Source organism: Balaenoptera musculus, chromosome 3 (assembly GCF_009873245.2).
Source record: "Balaenoptera musculus isolate JJ_BM4_2016_0621 chromosome 3, mBalMus1.pri.v3, whole genome shotgun sequence".
In the NCBI taxonomy this organism is placed as follows: Eukaryota; Metazoa; Chordata; class Mammalia; order Artiodactyla; family Balaenopteridae; genus Balaenoptera; species Balaenoptera musculus.
Window position 1 is genome coordinate 54,155,372 of NC_045787.1, and position 16,779 is coordinate 54,172,150.

General features: G+C 41.6%; 1 protein-coding gene across 1 annotated transcript; it reads left to right on the forward strand.

The window, feature by feature from the left end:
• Positions 1-3,389: 3,389 nt before the first annotated feature.
• On the forward strand, positions 3,390-10,920 carry CCNB1 (cyclin B1). The gene is made up of 9 exons (XM_036845428.1): positions 3,390-3,633; positions 4,247-4,417; positions 4,514-4,684; positions 6,746-6,928; positions 8,336-8,494; positions 8,713-8,949; positions 9,224-9,364; positions 9,986-10,096; positions 10,695-10,920. The coding sequence occupies exons 1-9, from the start codon at positions 3,412-3,414 to the stop codon at positions 10,800-10,802; spliced, it is 1,503 nt and encodes a 500-aa protein (XP_036701323.1). The 5' UTR covers positions 3,390-3,411; the 3' UTR covers positions 10,803-10,920.
• The last annotated feature ends 5,859 nt before the right edge of the window (positions 10,921-16,779 follow it).

A 16,779-nucleotide genomic window follows, 5' to 3' on the forward strand; every position in this document is an offset into this window, starting at 1 on the left:
TACGTGTATTCTCTCCACAGTGACTACAGTAATCTTTCAGAAAGATAGATTATGCCACACCTTGACTTAAAACCCTCCAAAGCCTTCCACTGTACTTATCATAGCTTAGTTTACAAGGCCTTGTGTAATTTTACCCTTTCCAATTTCTTTAATCTCATCTCTACTCTCCTCCTCCCCCCATACTCTAGCCACACCAGCTTTTCTGAACATGACAAGCTCATTCCTATTACAAAAATTAATAAACAGAAAGCTCAATTAAAATAGAATGGGGGGTCAGAAAAGGGAGCTTTCATGCCCTGTGACTTTGGCAGAGCCCAGCAAGAAAAAGAGAGACTTCCTCTTCTTACCTGGCAAGAGCTCAGCCAATAAAATGCCACCATATTTCAAATTCTCAATTCCTCCAAAGGACTCTGTTTACTATAGCCCTCCCAACTGCTTTTTCCCCTCTCTATAAGAGTCCTCTCCTTGTGGCATGGGACTTGCATGGCTTGCCAAGGGTAAAGATCTCAAATTGCAATTCTTTTTTGATCCTGAATAAACCCATTTTTGCTGGAGAAATAACTGGAAGTCTATTTATTTTAGGTCAACACTATCATTGGGTTGTCACAGACTATTTCCTTTATCTGGAATGCTTTCCTTCTTGTCATTTAAACCTCAGCTTAAATGTCAACTTCTCAGACTGTCCCTGACCACCAAGTATAAGTCAGCTACCAAATCACTCTATTTGCATCACTTTCTTTTTATTCTCTGCCTAGCACTTAGTACTATCTGATGTTTTTCCTACTTTACTTACATATTTACTTATTTAGTCTCTGTCCTATTGGAATATATGCTTAATGAGAGCAGGGATCTCATCTGTTTTGTTCAGAGCTGTATTCCTAGCACCTAGAACATCACCTGGTATGTAGTTGGCACTACTAACCAGGCCAGGGTTGAGAACATTGAGTAGTTCACCGAGAAGAAAAGTCAAGTTTCTAAGTGTTATAAAGAAAGGAGATGAGCCACGAAACTTGTGTTAATTACGCATCAAAAGTTAACATTCTGAATAGAAATCATAGGGGGAAAGTCATAGGGGGACTTCCCTGGTGGTCCAGTGGCTAAGACTCCATGCTCCCAATGCAGGGGGCCCAGGTTCAATCCCTGGTCAGGGAACTAAATCCCACATGCCACAACTAAGACCTGGCACAGCCAAATAAATAAATATTTAAAAAAAAGAAGAAGAAATGAGTTATAGGTATGTACATAGCTGGCAAGATTTCTCAAGCTTAGCACTACCAGAGTATTGACATTTGGGGCTGGATAATTATGTGTATATGTGTGTGTGTGTGTTTAGGGGGTGTAGGGGCTGTCTTGTGAACTGTAGGATGTTTAGAAACATCTCTGGTCTCTACCCACTAGATGCCAGTAGCACCTTCCCAGTTATGACAACCAGAAATGCCAAATGCCTCCCCACCCTTGGGACAAAATGTTCCCCAGTTGAGAACTACTATGTTAAAAGAAGTTCCACTGAGCAATGGTCAGGAAGTGGTCTTCACTTAGGTCTGCTAAAGGCCTGGCATCCTAGGGTCATTCAAAGTGTATGGCTTTTTATCAGCTTCAGCTAGTTAGAGAGAGCCCATGGCATTGGGACAACAGTGTCAACAGTTCCTAAGCAAGTGCTGCTGTGAGGAGAGGTGAAATCTAGGGGGAAATTTGATGACAAGCACAGTCTTAAAGTGTCTCCCCACGGACACTTTATTCGTTGTCAGAAACCAAACAACTAAATGTTCAGTGGAGAAAGCAGGTAAGCAGCTTGGCCAAGTTATCAAAAATTAATCTCACTTATGGGGAAACAGGTGAACACCATGTGTCTGCAGAGTTGATCCCCTAAGAAGAATATGATGTTACCCTACATGGCATAACAGCCAAGAGTGCATAACCTCGATGTAAATCACAAGGAACAATTAGAACAAACACAAAAATAAGAAAGTCTATTTTCTAAAAAGTGGCATGGAGTACTGTATTCTTCAAAACCATCAGTGTTATAAAAGACAAAGAAAAGCTGCAGGAACTGTTCCAGACTAAAGGAGGCTACATGCAACATTGACCCTAGGTGGATCCTGTACTGGAGAAAAGAAAATGCTAGGAAGGACATTATTAGGTCAACTGACAAAACTGGAATACAAACTAGGTTGAATACAATGTTGTGATAAAGTAAATTTATGAAGTTGATAACTGTAGTGTGATTATGTTAAAAGAACATCCCTTTTACTTAGGAAATACACACTGAAGAATTGAGGGATAAGGGGCCATGATAACGTAACTTACCCTCCAATATTTCATGAAAAAAATGTTTATATACAGTTATACATGGATAGATCTATATATAAGAAAGCGATTAAGTAAATGATAAAGCAAATGGGGTAAAATGTTAAGGATATTTGAATCTGGGTAAAGGGTATACGTGTGTTCCTTGTAATATTTTTGTTTGCAACTTTTCTAAGGTTGAAATTATTTTCAAATTAAAAGTAAAACAAAAAGATTGGCTTTGGGAAAAAATTTGATTGAAGTAATCTGGCACGTTAAGAGGCTGGCAATATTCTCTTTTTTTTTTTAATAAATTTATTTATTTTTATTTATTTATTTTTGGCTGTGTTGGGTCTTCGTTTCTGTGCGAGGGCTTTCTCTAGTTGTGGCAAGCGGGGGCCACTCTTCATCGCGGTGCGCGGGCCTCTCACTGTCGCGGCCTCTCTTGTTGCGGAGCACAGGCTCCAGACGCGCAGGCTCAGTACTTGTGGCTCACGGGCCCAGCCGCTCCGCGGCATGTGGGATTCTTCCAGACCAGGGCTCGAACCCGTGCCCCCTGCATTGGCTGGCAGACTCCCAACCACTGCGCCACCAGGGAAGCCCCCTGGCAATATTCTTAAGAGACAATTAGCGTTGTGGAAACGTCATGGATCTAAAGAAATCTAAGTTTAGTACCCTGTTACTAATTTGTGATCCTGAGAAAGTCACCCAAAGCCTCTCTGAGCTTCAGTTTCTCCAACCCAGAGTGCTGCCAGAATGATCAAATGAAAGAATGTATATACAAAAGCCTTTCCTGCTACATGCCACTGCAGAAGAGGAAAGTGTGTTTAACAATAAGTAGGACTAAAGCCATAACTTCCTCTCACGGTCATAACCAGCGCTCACCCTCTTTTCCAAGGCCCCGCTGCTAACTATGACGGAGCACAGGTTCTGCCTCTCAAGGTGGGCGGTGATCACGCCTCTCCAGGTGGGCGGTGATCACCCCTCTCCAGGTGGCAACAGTAGCTGCTCGAGGGCGCAGGCGCCGAGCCAGACCACGTGACAGTTTGGCCCCACCCCCGCCCCGAACTTCTTCGCGGGATCGCCCTGGAAACGCATTCTAGGAGGAAACCGGGCCGCGCGCCAATGGGAAGCGAGCGAGTGCCACAACAAGCCAATAGGGAGGGAGCGGTGCGGGGTTTAAACCTCAAGCGGGGCCCGATTCCTCCCGGCGTGCTGCGGAGGAACGGGCTGCTGGCCTGCGGTGGCTTCAAGGTACCCGGCTGGTCGGGGGCTCCCGTGCTCTGGCTTCTCCCCACTGAGCTGCTGCCTGGTGCAGAGGAAGCCATGGCGCTCCGGATCACCAGGGTGAGCTGCTAGGGACGGTGAACAAACCGCGGCTCTTCCTGGCTCGCTGCGTCTCCTCTCCCTATCTTCGCCTGCTGGAGTTCCCCGGGCAGGAGTGGACCGGGACAGATTTGGGAGGAGAATGGCGGTCGCTGGGCCCCTAAAATGGTGGGAGAGTTTGGGGTGCAGACAGACGGAGGGAGGAAGGTGAGAAAGAAGTGGATGGGGCTTGGATAAAGTGGCGGGGGGAGGGGACAGATGGAGGGTAGACGCGAAACCTTTTGTAAAAGGTGACGGAGGACCCCTGAGCGAGCTCCCACCAACTGCATAACCCCCTCCCCACCGGAAAGGTGCCTGCAATTGAAGGCTTTTTCGATTTCCTTTCAAATGTAAATTTATGGTATTTTAGGTCAGGCGGGGACTGAGCAGGCAATCCCTCAATAGGTGAAAGAAGAGGTTCTGGGAGGAATCTGGCTTGTTACAGCTTTAGCGTAGACCCTGGAACGCAGGTTTCCCCTGGGAACCCATTTACAGTCGGCATTCCTCCTGAGAGCCTCTGTTTTGCCCCCGCTTTAACCCTTGATTTACTCTAACTTGGCTGAGCCAGCTCTCAAAGTGGTCTTGCTTTTTACAGAACACGAAAATTAATGCTGAAAATAAGGCGAAGGTCAGTATGGCAGGCGCAAAGCGCGTGCCTGTGGCCGCTGTTGCAGCCTCTAAGCCCGGGCTGAGGCCAAGAACAGCTCTTGGAGACATCGGTAACAAAGTCAGTGAACAGCCACAGGCCAAATTGCCCCTGAAAAAGGTAACTGTCTTCCTGATTCAACTACTCTGTAAGAGTCTGCCTTCCAACTGTGACCCGTGATGGAGAAACATTCCATTCTCTCCTTTTCATCCACAGGAAGCAAAAACTTTAGCTGCTGGAAAAGCTATTGCTAAAAAACTACCTAAACCTCTGGAAAAAGCTCCCGTGCCGGAGCCGGAGCCCCAGCCGGAGCTGGATCTGGAGCCAGAGCCAGAGCCGGAAACCGAGCCTGTTAAAGAAGAGAAACTTCCCCCTGAGCCTATTTTGGTAAACTTAACTGTAATATTTTAGAGCCTGTTGATTGTTTCTTTTCCCTTCATGTTACTAATGCATGGCATAGCATTTGACTAAATAGGAAAAATATTTATAGAGTGCTTAGCAGGAGGTAGGCTCTGCTAAGCACTTTACATGGATTAGCTCACATAATCTTACCCTCTCTTAGTGCGCTGGTATTATTACCTCTACTTTTAGATAATGGCATAAAGAAGTATTAAGTATCTTTTCTAGAGTCATATCTCATCAGTGGCACATAATTGGATTCAAACCCAGGCTATCTGGCTTCAGAATCTATGCTTTTAATTGCTTTGTTATACTACCCCTCCTTTGTTTACCATACTGAGTAGTAGCTGCCTGGACTAAAGATTTTGCTGTCTTTGGGTACAAGCCATCTCTGGCCAGAATTTATTGACTGAAACACAGATTGTTCTCTTGAGTCCTTTTTTTTTTTTTACTCCATAATGTGGCCACCAAATAATTAATAATAAGTCTGTAACACTGGAATTTACATAAGGATGTAAAGCAGAAAATGGAGCTCTTCAGAGAAGGTAAGAAGATGAGTTAACACTTAGCCTCAAAAACCAAGAACATTTTATTAAATATCAGGTATGTAAATGTATCTACTCTTTTGAAGAAAAAATACACCATCTAAAGAGGCTGCTTTCCTGAAACTGCAATGAACTGCATTCTTTTTTTTTTCTTCAATATTTATTTATTTGGTTGTGCCAGGTCTTAGTTGTGGCTTGCTGGCTCCTTAGTTGCGGCACTTGGGCTCCTTAGTTGTGGCATGCGAACTCTTAGTTGCAGCATGCATGTGGGATCTAGTTCCCTGACCAGCAATGAACTGCATTCTTAAGTTCTAATTTTTAAAACTTCATTAAAGCTGGTTGGGAAAATGATCGGTTAAAGTCATTCAGCCTAGCTCTCCATATGTAAGGGAAGGGGATGTGAGGCTATGGCTTTAGTATTGTCCTTCTGGACATACCACAGAAACCTGTAGCATGTGCAGTCTTTAAATGGCCATACCGAAAGACCTGAGCTTTCTGTCAAAGTCCCACACTGATTCTTGCCTTCACTTTCCCACCCTCTTTCTTTTAACTGATAACCTCTCATCCTTCAAAACAGCTCAATCATCAACACCTAAAGCTTTCCCTAACTTTCCCAACCCTACCCTAACTTCCCGCACCTCTAGGATTTGTTCCTAGAATCAATCTCTTTACTTCATTTACTTATTTCTTCTAAATTCAAAGCCCCTTGAGGACACCATAAAGCCAGTGCCTAGCATAGAGCTTGACTTAAGAAAGTGCTCAATAAATGTTTGGACAACGGGGTAACTGGAGCTTGAAGAAAATGGTTCATGATAACAACCAGGGAGCCCTGGCCCGGGAAGATCCCACATGCCACAGAGTGACTAGGCCTGTGTGCCACAACTACTGAGCCTGCACTCTAGAGTCCGCGAGCCACAACTATTGAACCTGCGTGCCACACTACTGAAGCCCGTGTGCCTAGAGCCCATGCTCCGCAACAAGAGAAGCCACTGCAATGAGAAGCCTGCGCACCTCAATGAAGAGGAGACCCCACTCGCCGCAACTAGAGAAAGCCCGCGTGCAGCAACAAAGACCCAACACAGCCAAAAATAAATAAATAAAATCCTTAGTAGTCGGGACAGAACTTGTGCTCTCCTGTGCAGTGGGAAGCAGGCCATGTTACTAAAGACTAACTTGTCATTCACTTGGATTAACTTTACATGACATTGCTAAGCAAATGCGTTACTTATCAGTTTCCTTTGGAGGAAAGTCTAGATGTGAACTTGCTTCCTCTCTGTTTTACCTGTTAGCATTCTACTGACTCTAAATTGATTCAGTCTAAGTTGGCATTTCACCTTTCATATTATTCACTTCCTGAAGACAAATTGAATAAATTTGAAAAGGTAAATGAATTGTATGTCTATTCAGCAGATAGTCTCTTGAATTGGTACCAATAACCTGACCTTCATTTCCAGATTGTATGCTCCTCTTTGCTATTATTTCAAAAAGTCTATTCTGTTTTAAGGTTGATACTCCCTCTCCAAGCCCCATGGAAACATCTGGCTGTGCCCCTGCAGAAGAATATCTGTGCCAGGCTTTCTCTGATGTAATTCTTGCAGTGAATGATGTGGATGCAGAAGATGGAGCAGATCCAAACCTTTGTAGTGAATATGTAAAAGATATCTATGCTTATCTGAGACAACTTGAGGTCAGTAATATTAAACCTTTGTTTTTTCTAAACTGCATCTAGCTTTATTAAAGAGATTTTCCATTAACAGTTCACAACTATTTAAGCAAGATGTGAGCAGCATTTCTTAACAGTAGTTTCCACTTTGAAATTCTTCGTGGAATACCAAAAATAAAAAGGCCCAAAGTAAGCCAATGAAATCTTTTTTCTTTTTTTTTTTTGGGTTGCATGCATGGCTTGTGGGATCTTATTTCCCTGACCAGGGATTGAACCCCGGGCCTGGCAGTGAAAGTCCTAACCACTGGACCGCCAGGAAATTCCCAATGAAGTCTCTATTTGCTATTTTGAACAGGGAAAATTCAAAGTGAGAGTGGATACTACCATGGCTTTTCCTAAAGGAAAGTCCACAGATTGAAAGATATTTTATATCCATCACAGTTAGGAGTGAGTGAGTCCTAAATTCTGGGTTTAAGGAGCGTAACAGGCAGGAGGTACATGGTAATGGAGAAGATGCTGAAGAACTATAGCCAAAAAAAGGCATTTTGGGTCAATGTTGCTTATGAGCATGTGATATCAGGGAAATTGTTCTTTGTGTCCCAGAGGAGTATACTCAAAAACTAAAGGTTTTGGTTTTCTTCCATTTCATCCCATTTCTGAAACTTTCTATTAGTGTCCTTTGCCCTTTTCCCCCCCAGACAAGGAAGCATTCTGTATGTTAACAACATAAGCTATACAGTTACCAAATTTACCCAGTTGCTTGTTTATAATGCATTGTGTTCTAGTGGCATCATTAACATCTTCAGGCTCTTGCCTGGTTCTTTTGGGCATCTCCATTTTCTACAGGATTGTCCTGTAAGAAGACTTCCTTGCCAGGACCAGCCTTCTGCTGTGGATTTCTTTTCTCCCTTGTCTTTAAAGTTTGTGTTCTAACTTTGGAGGAGTGGGTTTAGCAGATGTGTGTGCTGGATTTTGATGGTCGACTTTTGTTACCTATGGTGTTTTGGGGGTTTAAACCCTGGAGTAGGAGTGGTAGCATATTGGTTCCAGCTGATCTGGGAGCTGCTGCTATTTTTTCTACTTCATAAAGCTCAGGTTGTGGGTTTAGAGTCTTAAGTGAAAAGATCTGAGGTGATAGATAGTATGGTATCCTTATTTGGGAAGAAGTGGGGAAAGGGTGTGGGCCAGTAGTAGTGATGGTGAATTGGACATAGTAAGATTTGCCAATATGAAAACCTGTCACACTGTCCTGTTTAATGTTTGCTTTCTTTGTTTCTCAGTGATAGAGCTGTTTGCAGTGACCAAATGAATAACTGAGTTAAGAACCATTAGAGATTCTAAATGTTCCAGAGCTATTTTGAGGTGACTATTTCTGGTCGGAAATGTCATGTGGAGTCTTGCTTCTTAGGATAATCAGCGTTTCTTTTGCAGGAAGAGCAAGCAGTCAGACCAAAATACCTACTGGGTCGTGAAGTCACTGGAAACATGAGAGCCATCCTCATTGACTGGCTAGTGCAGGTTCAAATGAAATTCAGGTTACTCCAGGAGACCATGTACATGACTGTTTCCATTATTGATCGGTTCATGCAGGTGAGCATAATTCACCAACTGAGGGTTCTCCCTTCCAGGGTCCTAGCTGAGTCATAAGAAACAGACTTTTTCAGCTAAAATCTGTCTTGAGGCATGGGGTGTCATTAATTGAGATTCCGTTGTGAGAGTGTGTGTCTTTCCCACCACTCCTTCACAATTCTGTGCCTCCTTTTTCAAATACCTATTATTTATTGATCCAGTTGAAATTCCCATTGCAGGATAATTGTGTGCCCAAGAAGATGCTGCAGCTGGTTGGTGTCACTGCCATGTTTATTGCAAGCAAATATGAGGAAATGTACCCTCCAGAAATTGGTGACTTTGCCTTTGTGACTGACAACACCTACACTAAGTACCAAATCAGACAGATGGAAATGAAGATTCTAAGAGCTTTAAATTTCAGTCTGGGTCGCCCTCTACCCCTGCATTTCCTTCGGAGAGCATCTAAGATTGGAGAGGTACAGATTTCTTGAAACCTATGGTATGGTACACTAGGGAATACTGCTGGCCAATGAGATCTAATTCAAGTGCCTTGTATTTATACCTGACTATGTGAGGAAGGGATAAAGATGGTATTTATTTCCAATCAGTCTGTATGTTAATATTATTATTAAAGCCTTTCATGGGCAATTGCATTTGAGAGTTTGTAGGCAAATATCTGTAGTTAGTTATGGGCGTACCAGTTACTGCCAATGCAGAATTCTCTGACAGAACCTGTGGGTTTTATTCCAGGTTGATGTTGAGCTACATACTTTGGCCAAATATCTGATGGAACTAACTATGTTGGACTACGATATGGTGCACTTTCCTCCTTCTCAGATTGCAGTGGGAGCTTTTTGCTTAGCACTGAAAATTCTTGATAATGGTGAATGGGTAAGCACTGTCCCACAAATTGAGGTTACCCTGAGCTTTTAAATTATAATATTTACTGCATACAGAACTGCTGTCATTAAAGGACAGTTCAAATGGTTCTTAAATATGGCATCTACTGAGGGAATGATTTAAAATATCTTGTTTGTGATATCTCCATAGAATGCTTCCATTTCATTGCCTAATCTCATCTATCTATACCCCTTTGAGAAAGGCAGAGCAGCTGCTACTCCTTACAGATGGAGAAGCTCAAGCAGGCCAAATGACATACTAGAAGTTCATTCGTATTCGTTGATTCAACAAGTATTTCTCCTATATGCCGTGTGGTACTCTAGACCCTAGAAATAGAATTATGAATGAGAAAGTCAGCTCCAAAGAACTTGGAGTCTAGCTTTGGGGTGGGCAAGTCAGCAATTACAAAAGTGTAATTAGGTTGGAGCACAGGATCCTAGAAGCCATGAAAGAAGGGTATTTGGGGAAGAAGGGGTCTTAAGCTTGTCTTAAAGTTTGATTATAATCAGTCATACAGTATCTACTTCCCTACCCTAGTTTTGAATAACATCTAGAAATTTTATGAAAATCATTGGTGATGAGCATTTTCAACGTTAACTTTTGTTGTCTTAGACACCAACTCTACAGCATTACCTGTCATACACTGAAGAATCCCTTCTTCTTGTTATGCAACACCTGGCTAAGAATATAATCATGGTGAATCGTGGGCTTACAAAGCATATGGTAAGTCAATGGTACTGTAGGATGTTGGGAAAAGTGAAAAATCATTAAGATTTTGTGTATACGTATATATATATATATATATATATATATATATATATATATATATATATATATATATACATATATATATATATATAAATTTATTTATTTATTTATTTTTAGCTGCGTTGGGTCTTCGTTGCTGAGCTTGGGCTTTCTCTTCATTGCGGTGCACGTGCTTCTTATTGAGGTGGCTTCTTTTGTCATGGAACACAGGCTTTAGGTGCACGGGCTTCAGTAGTTGTGGCTCTCGGGGTCTAGAGCTCAGGCTCAGTAGTTACGGCGCACTGGCTTAGTTGCTCCGCGGCATGTGGGATCTTCTCGGACCAGGGCTCGAACCCTTGTCCCCTGCATTGGCAGGCGGACTCCTAACCACTGCGCCACCAGGAAAGTCCAGTCATTAAGATTTTTTTTTTTTTTTTTTCAGTCATTAAGATTTTATGCCTGTAAATTCATAGCTTTCTTTTAAGGAGTTGATTTTTAAGTGTATATGTGTATCGTTGGTTCTTATGATGTTTTCCTCTTTTCCTTCATTAATTACTATGCTTTTCTCTTCCAGACTATCAAGAACAAGTATGCTGCGTCTAAGCATGCTAAGATCAGCACTCTAGCACAGCTGAATTCTGCACTAGTTCAAGATTTAGCCAAGGCTGTGGCAAAGGTGTAACTTGTGAACTTTGGAATACTATAAAATCTGCAAATAAAATTGGCACCATGTGCCATCTGTACATATTATATGTTACATTTATTTACTTTTAATAAAGTTGTAGTCCTTTTTACTTAAACCTTAACTCATTTGAATGTGGCTACTTCCCACTTGAGGATAAAAGTTGTTTTAAAGGTACAGTGGGGGAATAGTAAAAAAACTGCTTTCAGTTACCTGGGGACCCAATTAATATACACAATTGGTTCTTGTTTTATGTACCTGGCTTTACTTCAGATAAATTACTAAGCTCTTGAAGGCATTTACAATCCTTACTTACTTTATGTCATACTGTATGTAAGCCCAGTCATCTTAAGAGAATTGACTGCCTAGTTCTATGTAAGGAAAAGTACCACCTCATTCCCAGTTCCCCTGATTTCTATTTCCTCTGGTGGTTGCTGCTATAATTCTAAGTAATCTACTCGTACCACTTTCTTAAATTAACAATTTAAACTAGTATCACCTTTTTCACTTGGAAAAATAAGAATTTTAATTTATATTCAAAACCTAGTTTGCTTTTTCTTTATTGGTTAAGAAAATAAAACAATCCTCAAAACAAATAAGAAAGTATCTAAAAACGTGTATTTACCCATCCCCTCTTACTCTCCTACGCCTCAATCCCACCTACCCGAAGGATGGAGTTTGGGATGTATCCATTCATGCCTTCTATGAATATAGACCTGCATGTAAATTGTTATGGGGGGGGGTATTAAAAAAATGAGATTATTCTATATACTTAGCAATTCTTTCAACATGGACAAGCCTTACCTGTATTTGGGCATTATAGTCCATAGTATGGATATACTATAATGTGATTAACCATTCCCCTGTTTATGTTCAGATTGCTTTTTGTCTTTGCTCCTACAGACAATGCTGTTTAAATGTCATTATATCCCATGCCTTTCTTTATGTACACTGGGTTCTCCAAAGAGTGTGTTCTACGTTCTGGCAGGTACAGCCAGCTGACTTTCTCAATGTCATCAGCAATAAATGTACAAAAGTTCTGGCTTTCCTTTCTCTGCATCCTTGCCAGAACTGAAGGTAATCATTCTCTTTAATTTCTGTGAGTTTGGCAAAAAATATCCTATTTTGTTTGCTGTTTTAATTGATACTTCTCACGAGTGGTTGAATCAATTTTTGTTGTCCGCTTATTTATCAATTTGTAAGGCTTTCCCAGTTTTGTTGTTTGCCCTAAATCTGTTTATGCTATATCTTTTGCCATGCAGACACTTTAAATTTTTATATTATCAAAACTATTTTTTCTGTGGTTGCTTTTGGATTTTTGGTGTTAAGGTCAACTCCATCCCCAAACCATTACCATCTCTCAAATTTCTAAATTTTTCCTGTTTAGGTCTACAAGCCCTCAGTAAACTTTTTGTATGTGGTATGAGATAGGATTCTTTTTTTTTTTTTTTTTTTTTTTTAAAGAGATCATTTGGTTTCTTCCTTTCCAATTGGAAGCCTTTTATTTCTTTTATTTTTTAAATTTATTTATTTATTTTTATATTTATTTTTGGCTGTGTTGGGTCCTCGTTTCTGTGCAAGGGCTTTCTCTAGTTGCGGCAAGCGGGGGCCACTCTTCATCGCAGTGCGCGGGCCTCTCACTATCGCGGCCTCTCTTGTTGCGGAGCGCAGGCTCAGTAGTTGTGGCTTGCGGGCCCAGTTGCTCCGCGGCATGTGGGATCTTCCCAGACCAGGGCTCGAACCCGTGTCCCCTGCATTGGCAGGCAGATTCTCAACCACTGCGCCACCAGGGAAGCCCGAGATAGGATTCTTAACTTCCAGATGGATGCCCATTTGTGCCAGCCAGTACTATATATTTAAAATCTTCCTTGTACAATTGAAACATCAGTTTTTATTGTTCCCTGATCTACTTGTTTTTTCCTGTGATTAATATAGTTTTACATTAAGTTTATCTGGTATGATGAGGCTACCACTGCTTCCCAAGTATGTGGGGGCAATTTCAAACACATGAACCATAAAATTATGTCCAGTTACTGAAAAGCTTCTTTGAGATTTTGCCTGTATATTATATATGTATATATAGAACGTTATGTACTAACTCTGGATGGACTGACATTGTCTTCCCATCCAGAAACATTTTTCTCCATCAAAGACTTGTTGCATGCCTTTCATTGCAATGTTAGAATTTAATTATGTAATTGCTGTACTTTTCTTGTCAAGTTTATTGCTGGCTTTATGCTTTTTTTGTCACTATTGTGAATAGGCCCTATTTCCCACTTCTGTTTTTTATTGCTAGTTGTATTTTTGTTACCCAGTTGACATCGATGTTCTTGCTTGATTTTCGTGCTTTTCTAGGCCTTAAATCCCCAAATTTTATTTTTTCAACTATATGATTTTTAGGTTATTGTTTTAGAATCTCCAAAATAACATTGATAATCGGTAGATCCCCATCTTATTCCTGGATTGGACATCTCTTCAGTATTTTTAGCTGTTAGTCTTTAAAAAAAAAACCAGAAAAACCCCAATGATATCATAAGCTGAAAGAGAAAATAAAATTCCCCAGCCTTGACTATTAAAAACTCTCAGCAGGAAGAGAAATTTAAAATCTATTCATTTACTGAAAACTAGCTAAATTAATCTGTAAAGTCACCTGGCCTATTGCTGCTTATAATGGTAGCTTTCCATGTTTTTTTGGTGTTTTTTAGGAATTCCCCACCACCACCACCTTAGAAAATCATCCATTCTGTATTTTCTAAATTACAGCTGTAGAGGTATATGATATTATTCAATCTCTTTTGTATTATACTTATATCTTCTCATTCCTGATGTTGAATACTTGTGTTTTCTAATCAGGCTTGTCTAGGGGGTCTTTTACTGGTGTTTTGAAACAATGATAAAAAGGTATTATTTCTACTACCTTTATTTGGTAGTTTTAGCTTTTATGTTAATTCTCACCATCTGTTTTTCTTTTGGTTCTTTTCTTTTTTTTTTTTTTTTTAAAGAATTTATTTATTTGTGACTGTGTTGAGTCTTCGTTTCTGTGCGAGGGCTTTCTCTAGTTGCGGCAAGTGGGGACCACTCTTCATCGCGGTGCGTGGGCCTCTCACCATCGCGGCCTCTCTTGTTGCGGAGCACAGGCTCCAGACGCGCAGGCTCAGTAATTGTGGCTCACGGGCCCAGTTGCTCCGTGGCATGTGGGATCTTCCCAGACCAGGGCTCGAACCCGTGTCCCCTGCATTGGCAGGCAGATTCTCAACCACTGTGCCACCAGGGAAGCCTTGGTTATTTTCTAATTTAGGTTAAATACTTAATATATTTTTAGTAATAAGAGCCTTTGTATATACATTTTCCTCTGTGATAGCTGGTTTCTAAAGTCCTCTTTCGTCAATATCTGGTTATTTCTTTTGTGATCCTTTTTGATCTGGAGATTATTTTACTGCTTATTTTCTAAGTAGTTTATTTATTTTTGCTGCGTTGGGTCTTCGTTGCTGTGCACGGACTTTCTCTAGTTGTGGACAGCGGGGGCTTCTCATTGCAGAGCACAGGCTCTAGGTGCACGGGCTTCAGTAGTTGCGGCACGTGGGCTCAGTAGTTGTGGCACTCGGGCTCAGTTCCTCCACGGCATGTGGGATCTTCCCGGACAAGGGATCGAACCCGTGTCCCCTGCATTGGCAGGCGGATTCTTAACCACTGCGCCACCAGGGAAGTCCCAGTAGTTTATTTTTTTTGTCAGACATCTATATGTTGGTGATTTTTTATTTCATTGGAAATAAGGTCTGTAAAAAGCCTTTTGAAACTTTTCTATGTGGATAAGTACTTGATTGACTTATGTAAATATTCCATGGATTTTATTTCCTAATAGGAAACAAAATTTTAGTGATTTACGTAGGCAAATATTAAGGCTACAGAGAAAAAAAAATGTATGGCGGTCATATACACACGTGTGTGCACTTGTGCACATAAATTCCTATTTTTGAGAGCCACTTGAAAGTAAATTTCAGGTGTCAATATAATGTCCCCTTAAAATACTTCCATCATAAATCTATGTCCTAAGAATTAAGACCCTTAATTTTGATTTGGACCATTTTTAAAGTCTTTATTGAATTTGTTACAATATTGCTTCTGTTTTACGTTTTGGTTTTTTTGGCCACGAGGCATGTCGGATCTTAGCTCCCCGACCAGGGATCGAACCTGCACCCCCTGCATTGGAAGGCGAAGTCTTAACCACTGGACCACCACGGAAGTCCCCACAATCTTTTTATCACACTAAGAAAGTTAACAACTCCATATGTAATATACAGTACATAATCAAATTTCCACAATCATTCCAAAAATGTCTTACAAACATTTTTCCAATCCAGAGCTCCAAGTTTCATTTGTTTTTCCATACAGAACAATTGCCCTGCTTTTTTTTTTTTTTTTTTTTTTTTTTTTTTTGGCTGCATTGGGTCTTTGTTGCTGCGCGTGGGCTTCTCCTTGCGGTGGCTTCTCTTGTTGCAGAGCACGGGCTCTAGGCGTGCAGGCTTTGGTAATTGTGGTGCGAGGGCTCAGTAGTTGTGGCTCGCAGGCTCTAGAGCACAGGCTCAGTAGTTGTGGCGCATGGGCTTAGTTGCTCCGTGGCATGTGGGATCTTCCCAGACCAGGGCTCGAACCCGTGTCCCCTGCACTGGCAGGCAGGAAGATTCTTAACCACTGTGCCACCAGGGAAGTCCCAATTGCCCTGATTTTTAACATGAATTGTCTAGGCCATTTTTCTTGTAGAATGTCCTTTATTCCAGATTTCTTGTCTGATTGTTTCTTCATAGTTAAGTTCAGGTTATGCATTTCGGCAAGAATATTGGTGATTTGCACAACTTATGCATCATTGGAGTCAAGTATCAGATTGTTAAACACTACTGGTGATACCACATTTGATCATCTGGGTAAGGTGGTAACCACCAGATGAGTTTTGATGTAAAGGTGCTGTTCTCTTTTTAGTTTTAACGTTCATTAACGATACTTGCTTTGAGTAATCTTATCTCACTGGGAGGGGGATGATGGTAATTATCTAATTTATCATCCATTTTGTATTATTGGACATTGATTCTGATGCATGCTCAGATTGGAGAACCACTGCATAGTCTTCATCCCAAATTTGGCCAGTGGACACCTGTTAGGCAACTGCTTAAAAGGATGAGATTGATGTGAGATATCGGAAGACATCCCGATAAAAGCAGTTAAGTGAAAAAAGAATAGGGTCACTTTTTTGTAAAGAAAAGATGAAGCAAAATGTTCTTCCAGGAATTTGGCAGTAGGAGTGGTGAACCTAACATTTTACATCCGACCGTGCCTTTGAATCTTTTACCAGGAGCTGAATTACTTTGATAATAGGAAGAAAGGGGAGAATTGTGTGAACAAGTATAACTCCGGGGAAACTCGCTATAGAAGGGAATGCTCGGCTCTGTTGTTCAGAGGCCCGAGCTGCTTGTGCTTGTGCGGCAAAGATTGTCCCCCTTACATGACTGACCATAGTGAAAAACTACAAACCAGTCAGGCATTTATGTCCTGCATTGCCCGGTCACTGCTCAGCTAAGAAAGCTCAGTTGTAATCTGCCGGATCATCAAACTGACACTTGGGGGCACCCAACTCTGTTACGAGTTCGAATCTTACTGACAGCTGAATTTCAAACTGGAAGTCTGCACTGCCTCGTGGGGAGGAAGTGGGTATCTCTGAACTTGGGCCACTCTCTTCTCCGCCAAATGAGGGGCGTGGACCTAATGAGCTCAGAGCAAAAGTCTACCTAACCCTCCAATGTTTATCTCTGCCAGCCTGCCCGGCACACCCATCTTCCAAGGCCGCGGATGGAAGGGGAGTGCTAAGATGGGTCAATAACGGCTATCCCAGCTCCAAGGCTGAAAGACCTGTGATGTCGGGGTTCTCCCCTCTAGGCCGCTGTGCCAGGAGCCGGGGAGTGCAGCCGGGACAGCAGCCACCAGA